A 17066-nucleotide genomic window follows, 5' to 3' on the forward strand; every position below is an offset into this window, starting at 1 on the left:
TTATACCACGAGCTGGGGTGTGCGTTTACATCAGAGATGATGTTGACCTATCGATTATCTGGCTGCGTGTAGATTGCGACGACCATCGTCGAATCTACGCGTGCCTTTATAGGTCCCATAGCGGTAATGCCGAAACCGACCGACTGGTCGAGCACGTTCAAATGGCTACAGATTCCGTGCTGCAGCAGATCCCATCCGCAGAGATCGTAATTCTTGGCGATTTTAATGCCCACCATGCCGAATGGCTTGGATCACGCAGTGCCGACCATGCGGGTAGATCTGTTCTCGACTTCGCTTTAGCATATGATTTGACCAATTGTGTCAAATCATATGCTCTGGTCACCTCGCCAACGTGAATACCAGACGTGGAGGATCATACACCTTCCCTGTTGGACCTTCTGCTGACTTCCCATCCGGATAGCTATCAGATTATCGTCGATCCCCCTTTGGGCTAGTCGGACCACTGTCTCGTTCGGAGTACAGTGCCGGTTGCGCGGTACTCACGACCTCGTTTCGTGGGCTGCCGCCGCGTGTGGCACTACAAGTCAGCAGATTGGGATGGGATGCGGTCCTTCTTTGCATCCTACCCATGGGGGCAGGTTTGTTTCTCGCCGGATGATCCGAGCGTTATTGCTGACTCTGTTGCCGATGTGGTGCTTCAGGGTATGGAACTGTTCATTCCATATTCTGCTGTGCCCATCGGTGGCAAGTCCCAGCCCTGGTTTGGTCGTTTCTGCAAAACGGCTTCACGTCGAAAATGGGAACGCTACCAAGACTGGGCTAACGCATCGGCGTCTCGTGATGTAAATACCAGCGCATTCAGAAAGAAATATAATTCTGCCTCTAGATCCTTCAAAAACGTGACTGCTAAGGCGAAGGCGAGACGGTGAGACATTGGCCCATACAGCGAAGGAGAAAGCTGATCTTTTAGACTCTCTCTTCGCAGCGAACTCGGCTCTGGATGACCAAGGAAAGTCACCATCAACAATCCCGCGGAGTGATACCACGATGCCGGAGGTTAAATTCCGGCAAAGTGCAGTTTGTAAAGCACTTCTTTCCTTGGATATTCATAAGTCGAGTGGACCCGATGGCATCCCTCCAATCGTGCTACGGACTTGTGCTCCCGAGTTGGCGCCGGTCTTAACGCGTCTTTTCCGGCAATCCTATGCATTCAGCGTCGTCCCGAACTCCTGGAAGACTGCTTTGGTGCATCCGATCCCTAAAAAGGGCAACCGCTCAGACCCGTCCAACTATAGGCCTATAGCCAACACATCCTTGTTCTCCAAGGTAATCGAGTCCATTATAAACTGCCAGCTCTACAGGTACCTAGAGGAGTACCAGCTGATTAGCGACCGCCAGTACGGCTTCCGTCGGGGTCGCTCAGTCGGTGATCTTCTAGTTTACCTTACTCATAAATGGGCGGAAGCAGTTGAGAGCAAGTGGGAGGCATTAGCAGCCAGTTTGGACATAGCGAAGGTCTACGATCGCGTGTGGCACAAAGCGCTTCTTCCGAAGCTTCCTTCCTACGGACTTTCCGGGAAATTATGCAATTGGATTACCAGCTTCTTCAAGGTCGTTGTCGACGGTGCATGCTCCGACCATAAATTCGTCAATGCTGGTATTCTACAAGGCTGCGTTCTATCACCCAGTCTGTTTCTTCTGCATATCAATGACTTGTTGCAAATCAGTAACATTCACTGCTATGCAGACGACAGCACCGTAGACACCTCATACACCGGCCGTGCTAATATTTCTCGGGAAAACATCGAAGAAAACCGGAACAAACTTGTGTCTGAAATCGAGTCTTCGTTAACAAAGTCTCGAACTGGGGCCGGCTAAACCTAGTCCACTTCAACCCGAAAAAGACGCACGTTTGCGCGTTAACCGCCAAAAAAACACCATTCGTGGTATCTCCACGATTTGAGAACATTCCGATAGCCGCCACAGCTAGTATCGGAATACTTGGCGTTGATATTTCGAGCCTCGTTCAGTTTCGCGGTCAATTGGAAGGCAAATCCAAATTGGCATCAAAAAAGCTCGTTGTGCTCAGCAAGGCAAGACAGTATTTCACGTCGGCATATCGCCTAAGACTATACAAGGCGCAAATTCGGCCTCACGTGGAATACTGCTCTCACCTCTGGGCGGGTGCTCCCCAGTACCAGTTCCTTCCATTTGACCGTATCCAACGTAGAGCAACTCGAACTATCAACGATCAAGCCCTTTCTGATCTGCTCGATCCTTTGACTCTGCGTAGAGATGTTGGATCACGCTGCATCTTCTGTTAAGCTTTGCTATACTATTTGTAAGAATAACTTTAAATTCAGCTCCACAGCATGACAAATTTAATAGAAAATATTTGACTCTATATTTATATTTGAGAGAATGAGTAATTACTGATTGATATCTATCGATAAATTTTAAGCTACTGGTAACTGGTACTGGTACTAACTAGACTATTTTAATCCTGTATCATGGTGGTTCAAAATTGCTTGTCTACAGACATACCTATTTAAATATTTAAATAAATTATGGCTAGGGAGGGAGGGCTAATCTCAAGATTAACTATCTCCTGGCATACTTACAATCCCATAGAACAGGACAGGAGAGATCAAGCAAATACATTACAATAAAATATCAAGTAATTTGTAATAACATTTAATACACCTTACTTTACAGTGGAATGAGTATTCACTAAAGTACATGAACTTTATAAATTATACATTTTTCTATTCATAATATAAACCTTACACTGGTTTATTAGGAAAATCCATTCTGCAACATTTCCAATAGTTTTACTACATTTACCAAATAAAACAAACAGACACTTAGACAGATTATGATTTTTGGAAATGGCAATATACAATATACATATCACTCATATGATTTCATGAAAGAAAACTGATTCTGAAAGTGATATATGCATTATTGACACTTGGGCAAACACAAATATAAAATCATTTAAAATGTTCATATATGTGCCCCTGAAGCTTTATATAAAAGCCTTTTTAAGTTACAAGTGATGACAAGCTTAATATTTATTTTAGATAATCAAAAAGTGCTATTATATGTTAAATTTAATAATTTATATCTAAGGTTACATAACATAACTTTTTAATTAGTTAATTACGAAAAGAATTTAGCAATCATGTGATTCTATTAGAAACATCTAAATTCAATCATAATAATGCTGTATGTTAAATAAATTGTTTATATACAATGATTTCATTGAATTTCATAAATATAAAGTAAATATATGTTTAATTCTATGTATGAGACTCTTGTGTATAAATATAGCTTACTCTAATGAGTTCAACATTAAGAGTTGCTTCAGAACTTTCGTCTGTGATGTCTCTCTTATCTCGCCCGCCAGGAACATCTCATCAACAACTGTGTATACCTGAAATGAACAAATATTTAAGATAAATATATTTGTCTAATTAATGCTTAGTTAGCCATGTCATTTCCACATGTATATTCCTAGGTGACAGGATCAGGATGCTGACTGAAGTTAACTTGTTCTTGATACATAATATGCATCAAATTACACTTACTCACATATATATAATTTGAAATGTATCCAAAATTTCCACACTTAAGCTTAATAAATAAAACTCTAATTATTAATAAAATGTACACATTTGTAAAGCTTATTTCATCATAAAAAGGACATGCATAAGTAAAGACATTGAAATTATATATTCATATAAAATAAAATGTATAATTACCTTATAAAAATTAAAGACAAGATCCAATTCGCAGACATTATGGAAGTATTCATTGAGAACCTCAACAAAGTTGTGTATAGCCTCCAAGTAGCAGAGATTATTGTCATTCACATCCACACATATACAGAAATATAAGCCGGCATATCTTCTATACACAATCTTGAAATTACGGAACTGAAAATTATATACCATGTCAAATTAAGTAATGTTTTAATAAAAACAAAATATATATTCAACATAGAAGAATGTCATTCGCCTAATAGTTCACAAAAATCTACCATAAAGTTTGGAAAAATACTATGATCTGAGAAAAATCAGCAAAAGTTGGAGGACAGATTTAGTATACTATCATTGTATCTACAAAATCAAGATAGTGTTGTATGGTGATGGTAGATTTACGTTAAATCCAATTCTGTAAAATGACAACTCAAGTGCTTATAAAAGGATACTTGAATAAAGTATATTTTGATTTTGATTTTTTGATTTATGAAGGTAACTTTAGAGTTAATAAATCACTTAAATGTCCTTATAAGCTTCATATTTTGTAGACATATTAAAGACTAATACTCATATGGCAAAAAAATAGTAATGTATTGAATATCCCATTCCAGACAGTGAGAGCATTCTAAATCATTAATTATATAAGATGAATTGTATATGTTAATAGGAACAACCAATACAGAACCAGGTTAAAGCAATATAATAGCAGCGAGTTCATCATTTACAGCTTTGGAGATGTTATAATACTATTATAATAAAAATGGTGTACATTAATTGTTTTTCTCATTAAAGTACTCTTACCTCAACAAAGTTAGTATGTTTTGCATCACGAACAGTCACAACAGCGTGGACTTCTTCAATAAGCTTCTGTTTTTCGTCATCATCGAAATTCATGTACCACTTAGCTAACCGAGTCTTACCTGCACGGTTTTGTATTAAAATGAAGCGAATCTACAATAAATATGGAGGAATTAAGGTCAAATATAATACAATATAATCAGCTAAGATTTTATAATCGTAAATACTTACCATTTTATATATTTTAAATGAGAAATATTAAAATGTATTAGGATTAACGCCTCCCTTTCAAGTTTCAGCATCTGATTGTCAGATTTTGACATTATTTAAAAATCAGATGTCAAAGGGCTTTACTATTGATTAGAAAATATTATTACGATTGTTTTATTTACGTTAAATAATTTAAAAATATAAAGAAAATGTGTCTACGTCATATTTTCAGATTTTATTATATTCTTGATTCTTACAATTTACGAGACAGTGATGAATATGTAAGGAATGGGCTATTACCCTATCATTAGGGAACAAGTAATTTAATAGTTTTTACTTACCTATATTTTTTTATTTATTTAATGATTTTTTCAAAGACCAACAATAATACACTTTATTTATCATAAATACATATAAAATTATCAGACACTAAGTTAAATAAAGAAAATAATAAATAAACTTTTTATTTATGAAATTATTTTAGCGTAGATGGGAACTCAACTTTAGTGTGAAGAATGTAAGTGTTAATTATTAGTATAAATTTAAGCATAAATAAAGATCTAGGATAAACATATTTTTAAATCATGTTCATAACTCGATTTTACTTTATTGCATCTTAATACAAAAAAAACAACTAGCCAAACCTTAATCTCCAACGTTTGGGACGTTTACACTGGCAACACAAATATCGAGTTGTTTTTCAATTTCAGTGAATTTTTGACGTTGCTAGTACTTGCTCGATTTCATCAAGTTTTCATAAATGTAGTGCTTAGGATTTTTCAATATGTTTCTAATATAAGTAGTTTATTAGGAAATAAAATATTCCAGTTTTAAATGACGCCCACAAAGACTACAAAAACTGAAGTAGAAATGGTGATTCGGAATAGAAAAACTGTTATGAAAGACGGGATAATGACAATGTCGGGTATCGGAGAGCCTTCAGTCTTCCACGCATTGGTGGTTATATTCTTGGAGTTTTTTGCATGGGGACTACTCACGATGCCGATAATATCGGTCTTAAATGCCACTTTCCCAGATCACACGTTTTTGATGAATGGACTCATAATGGGTATCAAAGGCATCTTATCGTTCCTGTCAGCTCCATTAATTGGAGCTTTATCCGACGTGTGGGGGAGAAAATTCTTCCTACTAGTGACAGTGTTCTTCACATGCGCGCCGATCCCGCTCATGACCTTCAACACTTGGTGGTTCTTCGCGATGATAAGCATCAGCGGTGTATTTGCAGTGACCTTCTCGATTGTGTTCGCGTACGTGGCTGATGTAACGACAGAAGCTGAGAGATCGCGCGCGTATGGCTTGGTGTCTGCAACATTTGCCGCTAGCATGGTGATATCGCCAGCCCTGGGCGCTTACCTCATGGATCTTTACGGCGAGGCGCTCGTTGTCGCTGCCGCCACAGCGGTAGCGGTCCTTGACGTCTTCTTCATCATGGTTGCGGTTCCTGAAAGTCTTCCAGAGAAAGTGCGCCCTAGCGGCTGGGGCCCAGCTATAAGTTGGGAGCAAGCAGACCCGTTTGCTGCTTTACGAAAAGTCGGCGCCGAACGTACAGTGCTAATGTTATGTGTCGCGGTGTTCTTGTCTTACTTGCCCGAAGCCGGACAATATTCGTGCATTTTTGTGTATTTGAAACTAGTGATGGGCTTTGGTGTCGTACAAGTGGCGATATTTATCGCGATCGTTGGTGTCCTCAGTATTGCCGTGCAAGTTGTTCTTGGATTCCTCATGCGGGTTCTCGGTGCAAAGCACACTATTATGCTTGGATTACTGTTTGAGATGATGCAGCTCATGTGGTATGGGTTTGGGAGCCGAACATGGATGATGTGGGCTGCAGGAGTATTGGCAGCCCTCGGCTCACTTACATACCCAGCAATTAGTGCATATGTGTCAGTCAACAGCAGAGCAGACCGACAAGGTGTGGTCCAGGGTATGGTGACTGGAGTGCGTGGGCTCTGTAATGGACTTGGCCCAGCTATGTTTGGAGTCATTTTCTACCTATTCCATGTTGACCTTAATGAAGAACATGCAGTGCCTGGAATTAATGCACGACCTGATGAAGAGAAATATGTTAGGATGGTCCCTGGACCACCTTTTGTGCTTGGTGCTCTGCTGGTTATTTGTGCATTACTTGTGGCCGCATTCTTGCCCGAAGACGGAACAGTGGGAGCACGACGAGCTTCACCAGATTTGCGGTTCGAAGTAGAACGTGGACGGCGTGTGGCTGGCCCTCTGTCCCCTTTGATGGCCCCTGAGTCTGCTGCCCTCTAGCTAGCGGCCAAGGCCGGCCGAGCGGCCAGCGTTTAATTGACAGGGCTGTGCATGCCGTGTGGCGTCTGGGAGATTGCATTTATGAAGGTACCAAAGCGAACTCAGTGAAAAAAGTGAGTCCACAATTTTATGATTGCACCAACTACATTCCTGCATTTCATCTGTTAATTACTGCTTGTCAGATACTGAATACTTGTTCATGTTTTTTAAAACTTTAAACTTATTTTTGTAATCATTTCCATTGGCTCTAGAAGTCATGTACATAATATTATATTTTATAAATAAAATAAAATCATAAGTTGTTTAAGGTTCTATGTTTCGTATTTCGAGCACACATCACACAATATGTTTAAAAGAACAGGCTGATTGATTCCATATAACGTTTATTTGTAGGTAGAATAAATGAATTCAGAAAACTGAAGTAATCACACTTATGCGGATAACTGCCCTTTTCGATATTTTTGGTATAGCAAAATATAAACCAGTAATTTATTTGATTTTTTCTTTAAAACTTAGTATATATAGATTACAAAGTTAATAAAACATGTTGGACAAGATTGTAGTTAAACTCTTGTGTAACTTTAAAGTATTAAAAAGTCTAGAAAGATTAGATCGAGTGATATTAGTGTAAATATTCTTGCTTGCTGCTTGATAAAATGTATTATAAAAACATACATGTGAATCGCTATTTTGCCACAAAACAGATTAGTCTACAACATTTTGTAATATTTTAAAAATGACAATTATTTCAATAATCATTTTCTGTATGTTCATAAAAAGGCTGCTGATTATTTTAACATGAAATTTGTACTATTATATTCAGCATGTTTCAGACGCTTTACTTAAATATCATACAGAATAATTCAATGTATAACATGTCCGCAGCAATGTGAGGCTGGATTTGCTAATTATTCACAAAATAGTCAATATTTATAATATATAATTATACTGTAATTTTGACAGATGAAGATGAAACCACAGATAACATTTACAATTCATTGTTTTTTTTTAAATATTATAATGCACTTGCATTGCACACAAAATGTATATGATCAAGTTGTTCAGGTTTTACATAAAAAAACGTATCTTTTATCCATTTTAATTATTCAGTTTGAATTGGTCTTATATATTTACCTAATTGTAATTCAAAATGTCCGCAAGGCTATGGGTAGGAGGAAAAAACGAGTGCAGAAATGTAGGTTAGCAAGAAGTTTATAATATGCGAGATTACGATGTATCGTTGCTAGCAGTGAGCCAGACAGTTAAATTGCAATATTTTTTTAAAGTACCCCCTGATATAATATGTAAAAAAATCTATAGAAGTTAATGTCAAATTGTATTTCAAATAAAATATTCATGAAAAACATTCAAAGTTATGTTTTAAATAAATTCAACTTATTGTATGTATGTATGATAAAATTATAAAACCAACAGCCAAGAAACGGCTCACTGCGTGGCTCCAATACAGGCTGGTCTATACAATTAGCATAACCATGTGATGCAAATAAGATTCGTGCCTTCTAAGTTCTTAAGGGCATGGCGGCTTCAGGTTCCTGACCAAAGGAAATTAACACAAATACATTAATCTATTTTATATTATATATAATAAGGAGACGTTCTTTGTGTTTCCTTACGGAAATAAAACTATTAAGTGATAATCTTAAAAGGAGGGGTAAATAGGAATATTAGTAATTCCTTAATTAATTTGGGGCGTTGTTAATATTCTTTTTTTTTAATTCTTGTTTTTGTCCGGCTTGGAAAGATAAAATCTCGACTATTACAAGCGTGTATAATACATATTAACCTTCATCTTGAATCACTCTGTTTATTGTTGAAAACCGCATTCAAATCCGTTGCGTAGTTTAAAAGATCTATGCGTACAGACGGCGGGAAGCGACTTTGTTTTATGCATTGTAAAGATCACAACGATGGTTAACAGTTTTTCTTATACTTAAATTAAAGAAACATACATTTACGAGCTAAAGACATTTAAGATTAGCCTGAACCATTACGTGACTCATACGTCGTTAACTTTTGCTCAATCAATTCTCACTCGGAATCCCTGCTTAGACCATGGAAGCCAAACTACGTCAAAGTTAAAAGTTTTACCGAAACCGGTAGTTTTGTGCAACTAGACCTTCACCTTGAGGGGATTGATTAAAATCGCAAGTGGGTCACGATACTGCATTCGCAGATTAAACTTTGTCGGGTTTGAATGAAATTCTAGCTGTTCTAGAAGTTTTTCTTTTGTTTTTTTTGACAATTGAAATGAATTTAATAATTTACTTGCATAACTTTTTACTCTTATCTTAAAATCGTGGTATTTTATCTGTTGTTTGATAACTGTATAATTATGGTCTGGAGTTAAAAGGGCCATTCTACATTTCGGACTAAAATGTAAGCACATATTTAGGCTTTTGTCATGTCATTTAAAAAATAAAAATAAATTTTCTTTATGGTAGAATCTATTGTTGTAAATTGGTGTTGTTCATTTAATTCAATTGTAACATAATGATTTAAAAATGCTTTATTTACTGTTACCTTTAAAAGATAATTTCTGTAATATATGACATCCAATAATAATCTCTAATCATAAAATCTCGTCGAATGAGTTCTCGGTTGCTGCATGAGAAGACAAACCAACTAACACATTTTAGTAAATATATTTAATATAAATATTTATAGAAATACGCATAGAATATTATGTCCTCGAAATAAATTGTCCAGAATCCCAAATCACATTAATAAACAATCACGTTTCACGCTACTGGCGAGCCGGTTGTGAAACAGTGACGCAGCTATTTCAATACAGCTGACCTTATTCATCATAATGCAAGTATTTCTACAAACTGTTCGATGAATTTAGAGAAACGACACGACAATGATTGTATAAAACTGACTCGAACTTGTTTCATTTTACCGTGAAAATCGAACTGTGAGATCAAAAAGATCAAAAAACAATTATTTCATTAATAAAAGGCATTCCTTTAAAATTCGTATTTCGAACTCTTTTCCAAGGCCATTTATGTATATATCTATCTATCTATCTATATATATATCAGTTCTCGAATGCACATAATAAAAAAATCACATTGTTCAGTGATTCAATGGTGCATTGTTTGTGATCGACGTTCCTATCAGTGTCGCCAGTTTGCCTTTAGCTACACAAGATAAAGTTTCCCTTTAACTTTAGCAAACGTTAGGTTTAACGTGCTTGGAAATTAAATTATTAATATTAGGAACATATCGGAAATAATAAGTATGTGTATCATTATTTTAGTAGTTGTAGATGTTAATAAAGTTATACACTTGTCAGCATTTATTTAGCCGAAAATCAGCGATCATTTGATAGGTTTTGTATCGGAGATAGCCCATAGTAACAATCGCCAAGGATGTGACGACTTTTGATTACCAGCATATCAGCAATTTTCAATGGCGACACTAATTACCAGAGACGGCCAACGGTCGTGCTGATCTGTCTCTACTTCCTGAAAATTTAAAAGAAAGATATGGTTCTGAGTCTATATACGCGATATAATTTATATAATAATAAAATTAGATAAGACAATTTTAAAAGGGCGTACAGTCTTTAAAAAAATACAATAAAAAAACAACACCGGTTTAAATATAAATAAAATATTTTGTACTCTATAATGAAAAGAAAAACGATCCTCTTAGCCAGCTGATGTATCCTATATACCCGGAGCAGGTGCGTCGAATTCCTTGTGATATAAAAACAACCTTCAGGCTTCTTTCCTTTATTTTTGCTCAACCCTTAAATGTCACAGCCAGCCAGGCCAATACACTGCCCTTTCGTTTCATTAAATTTTATCATCATCATTTTAGTTTCAAAGTGAAAATTTGAATTAAATATTTAAAATAAATATTATCAATAGCAACACTTGCTCAATATTTTATAAATTTGTGTAATTTTATCTGTGGTCCTTACTTTTTTAATTAACAATGAATATTTCAGAATTAATAAACCTTCAGACATTTAGTAAATAGTATTATTGATGTTAGTTCTGTCGTTAGATTAGCTTAATATAATGAATTATAAAAAAACTATAATTCGTAAAAAAAAAAACATTTTCTTTCAAGACAGTGTTGAATTATTTAATGTTAATGGTAAATTGAAATATTTTAGTTTGAGATTTGAGAGAAAATCTCTAAGATTTCACTTGTACAAAACAATAAGAGGGTAGCGTCAACCAACTCGCGGTTTTTGCGTGAAGGCCTCTTATAAAGAGAGCCCTCTTTATAAGAGGTCTCGCAAAGACGCAGACACTCGCTCAAATAATTATTGGCACTACTTTTTTTTAGAAATAATACACTTCAATTAGTCGTGAGGGATTTTTCACTTCGCTATTATTGCTGTTAGGGACTTGGGAATAATTACATTACATGATTTGGTCACGTTCCATATCGATGTAGAAAAAAGTTTAAATCAATACGATCCGAGCGATCGATTTGGTCAAGTCAGTTAAGGTCAAACGTTACATGGTATTTTTGCGTTACAGCTCTTCAAATCTCTAAGAAAATGTAAAACTAATCAATTGCACATGTCTGCCTCTGTGGCGATAGATAAAACCATTCTTACAACGAATTCAATTTATATAACAGGCACGTCGTATTGTTTTATTTTTTTAACAAATTCGAAGAGCTGCCAACTCACAAAGAAACATGGAGACAAACGTGACCCTTTAAGGTAATATTAATGCTATCAATAATGTCAGCTATTTAGATAAATCATATAGAAATTTTGTTTTCTTACTCTAGACTTAATGGCGACCATATTAGGTTCTTATTTATTTGGCACAGGTACTCATATATATATATATATATAACGCTTTGTTAAGTCATTATATGTTAGTACAAGGTGTAGCGAAAATTGATTTACGTCTGCATTATATAAAAAGTCAGTTATTTATGACTAACAACTGTCTTTACTAGCATTATATCATATAAATATTAAATGCTCGATGGAAAACGTATCGTATAAAAACAGTTTTTATAAAATGGAGTCGAGAACACGTGACTGAAGCGAATAGGTTCATACTCAGGCGGGTACTATTGCTAATGTTTACGATGGCTCTTGTGTGTGCTCAAGTAAACATTGTGCACGAAGCTGCCTGTGTGAAAATTTGTCACAGTGTATCCAACATTCCGCAATAGAGCGTAGTGGATTAAGTTTTTAGCCGAACAGAGGGACAATAACAATTTGTTAATCTTTTAATTTTATAATTAATTTTATAGTTTCTCTACTCATATTTGTTAAATACAGGAAATTCGATTTTATAGAAAATTAAAAATTAAAAAAAAGAAGGCTATTTCTTGTGCAAGATAATGAGACTACTGTTACAAAAAAATCCAACCTTCAGTATACTTCCTTCTCTGTAAACAGTTTTCGATTGTGGTTTCATAGATATAGTTAAATGGCCCATAATATCTTAATCTTCATAAATTTCTATCTACATTATAAGTTATTTAATTTTCCGAATATGTTCTGTATGTACGACCTTGAGGTAAATTTTATGTTTTCCAAGGAGGTATTCTTTGATTTTTATTATATTTTATATTGATGGTAAGTGGTCACCACCATCTATAGAAATTGGCGTTGTAAGAAATAACTAACTATTCATGGATAATACGCCACCCACCTTCGGAACTAAGTTGTTACGTCTCTAATGCCTGTAGTTACACTGAATGACTTACCCGTCCAACCGAAACACAATTGTTTCTGTTAAGTGGTAGAATATGTAACGGGTGGATGGCTACCTACCCAGACAGGTACTGCTTATAATTTAATAGGGGCTCGTTTTAATATTCACGACAATGTATGATTTAAGTATGTATATATAATCAAAGTTTCAAGACAAAGAATTATTAATATATTCATATTTAGTTTAGAGCTCCACGCAGAAAATAGATTCATTCAATGTTTCATGGCCTTCATAGCGTAGGTACCGATGATATTAGCTTCCATTCCTGACCCCCCACAGGTAAAACTAGATATAATAATAATACAATCAGTACGAGCCAGCGACACAATGCGTACTGTATTAAACCTGCTTAAAATATTTATCATGCGTTTATTCCAAAACTACTTACTTTTCCCGAATAAATGGTAACCTATGTGCTATTCTAGACTATTATATATCTCTGTGCCAAATGTCAATCAAATCCGTTCAGCCGTTCTGTTGTGATTGAGAAATAAACACCCATCCAGGCAAACTTTCGCATTTATGATATTAGTAAAATTATGTATTATCCCTGAAACTATTGCTCCAAATTTCAAATTAAAAACGATGTCCTTACGTGTCTTGTTATTTTCGACGACGTTAATGTGCTATATCAAATCAAATCAAATCAAATTCCTTTATTAAATATAGACTTACTTACTTATTGATTATCAAATGAAACACTACCATCGGTTCGGATAAGAAAATATCCTAATCTGAGGAAGAGCTGGCGAAATAAACTCAGCGCGTTTTTTTGTCAATTTGTGATTGTTTAGAAATAAGTATTCAATATCAAAATAAATAGCCAGAAGTGTGTAGTTTGATTCGCAAGATGTGCTTTCAGTATCAACCGTGAACTCACTAATTGTATAATAAAATTTCGCACGCAAGCGTTCTTTAACACTTTTTTTTTTAATTTGGCAACAGAGGCATTTTGAACGCCTGAAAACGAATCTTAAAAAATATGCATCATATGATATTGTATAAAAATGAATGTCGTAAAACTGTATTCTACATCAATCGGCTTAGTAATTTTTGTGTGAAACCAGAAAAGAATACGCATTCCACAGACTATAACCTCGTTACGATTGTATGGTAGTTCATTGTGATAACAAAAACCTTGAAGTTAATTTTATTGTTGGTTATATATATTTAATTCCGTGTCGTTATGTTATATTAATGTTATAAAATTCGAAATAAACAAATCGTCATCCAGCTATAAATATAATAATGTAGGAAATTCATACAACGCTAGAACACTGACCATTATCCGTACTAAAAGTAAATTCGCTTTGATACAATTTTCTATATGAAATAGAACATGAACAACCTGTAAATTTCCCACTGCTGGACTGAGGCCTTCTCTCCCTTTGATCAGAAGGTTTGTAGTATATTCCACCACGCTGCTCCAATGCAGGTTGGTGGAATAAACATTGGGCAGAATTTCGTTGAAATTAGACACATAACCTGCATGTGTCAACCTCATGATTATTTCCTTCACCGCCTAGCATGAGATGAATTATAAATACAAATTAAGCACATGAAAATTCAGTGCTGCTGCCTGGGTTTGTACTCGAAATCATCGGTTAAGATGCACGCGTTCTAACTACTGGACCAGCTCGGCTCTTTAGTGATCGATATTTTGGGTTCAAATATATCGATGTATTCGCGATTAACTGAATACGGTAGTATTCATTATGTATTAAAATTGTATCCAGTACCCTCTCTTAATAATTTATACAGAACTTATTTAACAAATATAAAAAAAGAACACATAGGATCATTATGGCTACAGATTTTGAGTTGTGATGGGCTGACAAATAAAAATTTATTTTTAAATAATTCTCAGTAACCCGAACTTTGTAAGTTGGCAGTGTTAGTGCACCAGTACTATGGAAAGCACGTCTAGTCGTTGATCCAGCTCTTGAACTCTTTCCGGTCGTGCTGACCTACCATTTAATCGGATTATGAGAGTGTGTGGATGGGCTTTCTTCCGTTGAGAACACAGTTTGACTTTGTTGAACCAATACAGAAAACTTATCGATATGTGTCCTCTATTTAATTAGATTAAATGTTCTTAGAAAGAAAAGTCTCTCGATTGTCAAAGATAAAACTTTCATTTAAAAATTTAAAGAAAATGTTACAAACTTATAACCTGTCGATAACAGTAAAATATATTTATCTATATCATAAAAAATAATATCATAAAGATTGTATCTATATCATAAACATTTTGGAAATTCCCCACCTCTAATATTGCAGGAATATCTTATTATCTATACTGATTGGTCTTAGTTAAAACAATATTAGGGAATCCCCTGAATTTAAATGTTTCTTTCCTTATTTCATATTGATATAATCGCACCAACATATTCTAGCACTACATCTGCCCCGAAATTATTTATATAACCTTAAAACATTTGAAAAAACATTTTTGTTTATTTATAATTAAATAAAATCCTTTTAGCTGTCTGTCGTCTATCACATTTCCAAATAACAGGTCCGTGAACTTACACGTTTAGTAATTAGTAATATGTCATATCTACGAAGTGTAATATTTATCATCAGAGAGTTATAGCAATTTGGACTTAATTTGTATTTGTATAAGGAGTTTATTGGGTTATTTCTGAGCGAACAGAATATGGGAATGACTAATACAAGAGTCACTATCGCAACAATGACGCAATACACTAGCGTAACGAGTACATATCGATATCAGACAACATCGATAAAGTTTCCATATAATTTTTTTCAATACAAATAAAGGCCTGTCTGCGTAAATTAATTTTGAAATTGCTTGCATTGTTCACATTTAATGAATGAGAAATGGGAAAAATTTTCAACAAACATGTGCACTCCAGTTTCTTTATCAGTAAGAGTGTTCGTTGAAAACAACTGCACTCGAAAATCTTGTTTAGAAACTTAACTCAATATTACGTATACCTAAATGGTATCTATGGACAGCAATTTTGTTAAATATATATACATAAAGCATGACTTTTCAAAGGATGAATATCACTGTTATATTTAAAATGACGTAAATTCGCGTTGATGTATAAAAGTTTATGTTTAAAATATGATTTCGTCAAATGGAAAAGAACACAGTCTCAATTCTACTTATTTATCTATAATCTTAACGAATCTTTACGGTAATTAACAGATAACAAATCACTTATTTATTTATTTAGAGTCCAATTATTCTTTTCAACTTCCAATAAAATAACGTGAATAAAACCAGACGAATCTGATCGACCACTGCTTTTTTAAGTGCTTTTGTATTTATAATAATCATCATGATCGGTAGAGGAAAACATCGCGAGGAAAATCTGCCACACGTGTGTGTCCCAACCCGCAGTGAAGCAGAGTTCAGGATTAGTTCCGAAGCTTAATATGAGAGGATGTCTTTGCTAAGCAGTGGACCATTTACCCCCCTTTTATAGATATACGACCACATCCATTATATTACACCAATTATATTTTATTATAAAATATATATTTTAATATCACCATGATACAGCAAATATTTTAATATGAAAAAATTTAATCACCTCGTGTTAATGCTCAACGCGTTTGTAATTCCAACGCCGGCGACCGGATTATATATTTCATTTTATCTTTAGTAAAAATGTGTGGGTTACTAATTAACATTTACTAGTTCTATTGTTCATTAAATAAATAACTAATAGTTGCTTTGATTATATTAACTAATACTATAAATGCAAAGGTTTTCGTTCAACACGACTGGTTGCAATGTTTGGTGTATAAGTCGATTATTCGATGGTATAACTCAAATATAAAATATGCGACTTTTTAATTTACACCTAGCCAGTTTTATTATAAACGTACGAAAGATTAATGTCTGGGGCTGAGATCGGGACAATGGAGAATAGGATACTGTTTTATGACTACATCCTGAGAAAGCTAATTCATGTTACAAACATAAACAAAATTGAGATAAAACAAAATAATTTAAAAAATCGGACTTGAATACCAGTCTATTCGAAACTAATTTACAGATGTAAAAATATTATGACACTTCCATGAATAACCATTATTTTTTTCTTTTTAATTTCCACGCTTTTGAAAAGGTCTGCATTTTTTTCCTCTGTTTAAAAATAATTGCTTAGTGTCTACGTCTCTAGTGTATAAGTCCTTGTAAATTCTTGAACCCAGTACAGCAAGAATACATAGAAAACTTGAAGTTAGTAAAGCAGGTTGTACTAACTGGTTTTTTGTTCTCGGGAATTCCACTACGTCCAGAGTTGCTGTGATTCCATCGTGAGAATGCGTTATGCAATCAACGTGC

General features: G+C 34.7%; 2 protein-coding genes across 3 annotated transcripts; one reads left to right on the forward strand and one right to left on the reverse strand.

The window, feature by feature from the left end:
* Nucleotides 1-2639: 2639 nt before the first annotated feature.
* Nucleotides 2640-4878, reverse strand: LOC113393846 (AP-2 complex subunit sigma). 2 transcript variants are annotated; one of them, XM_026630934.2, is made up of 4 exons: nt 4755-4878; nt 4527-4676; nt 3726-3899; nt 2640-3397 (listed from the first exon to the last, which is right to left on the reverse strand). In XM_026630934.2, exons 1-4 carry the CDS (start codon nt 4755-4757, stop codon nt 3296-3298), a joined length of 429 nt encoding a protein of 142 aa, XP_026486719.1. In that variant the 5' UTR covers nt 4758-4878; the 3' UTR covers nt 2640-3295. The 2 variants fall into 2 exon arrangements, with proteins under 2 accessions (XP_026486719.1, XP_064073971.1); XM_064217901.1 differs by having other exon boundaries at nt 4751-4849.
* Nucleotides 4879-5416: 538 nt separating this feature from the next.
* On the forward strand, nt 5417-7327 carry LOC113393843 (hippocampus abundant transcript 1 protein). Its single transcript, XM_026630930.2, has one exon. The coding sequence runs from the start codon at nt 5568-5570 to the stop codon at nt 7017-7019; it is 1452 nt and encodes a 483-aa protein (XP_026486715.1). The 5' UTR covers nt 5417-5567; the 3' UTR covers nt 7020-7327.
* The last annotated feature ends 9739 nt before the right edge of the window (nt 7328-17066 follow it).

The sequence above is a fragment of the Vanessa tameamea genome, chromosome 19, assembly GCF_037043105.1.
Source record: "Vanessa tameamea isolate UH-Manoa-2023 chromosome 19, ilVanTame1 primary haplotype, whole genome shotgun sequence".
In the NCBI taxonomy this organism is placed as follows: domain Eukaryota; kingdom Metazoa; phylum Arthropoda; class Insecta; order Lepidoptera; family Nymphalidae; genus Vanessa; species Vanessa tameamea.

What these genes read in the sequence shown, in the direction of transcription:
- LOC113393846 (XM_026630934.2), bottom strand. An exon ending in AACATACTAACTTTGTTGAG is followed by an intron (nt 3,900 to 4,526) that starts GTAAGAGTACTT and finishes TATAATTTTCAG; the next exon opens with TTCCGTAATTTCAAGATTGT. An exon ending in TTGTCTTTAATTTTTATAAG is followed by an intron (nt 3,398 to 3,725) that starts GTAATTATACAT and finishes TGTTCATTTCAG; the next exon opens with GTATACACAGTTGTTGATGA.
- LOC113393843 (XM_026630930.2), top strand. Translation starts at nt 5,568, where the DNA reads ATGACGCCCACAAAGACTACAAAAACTGAAGTAGAAATGGTGATTCGG.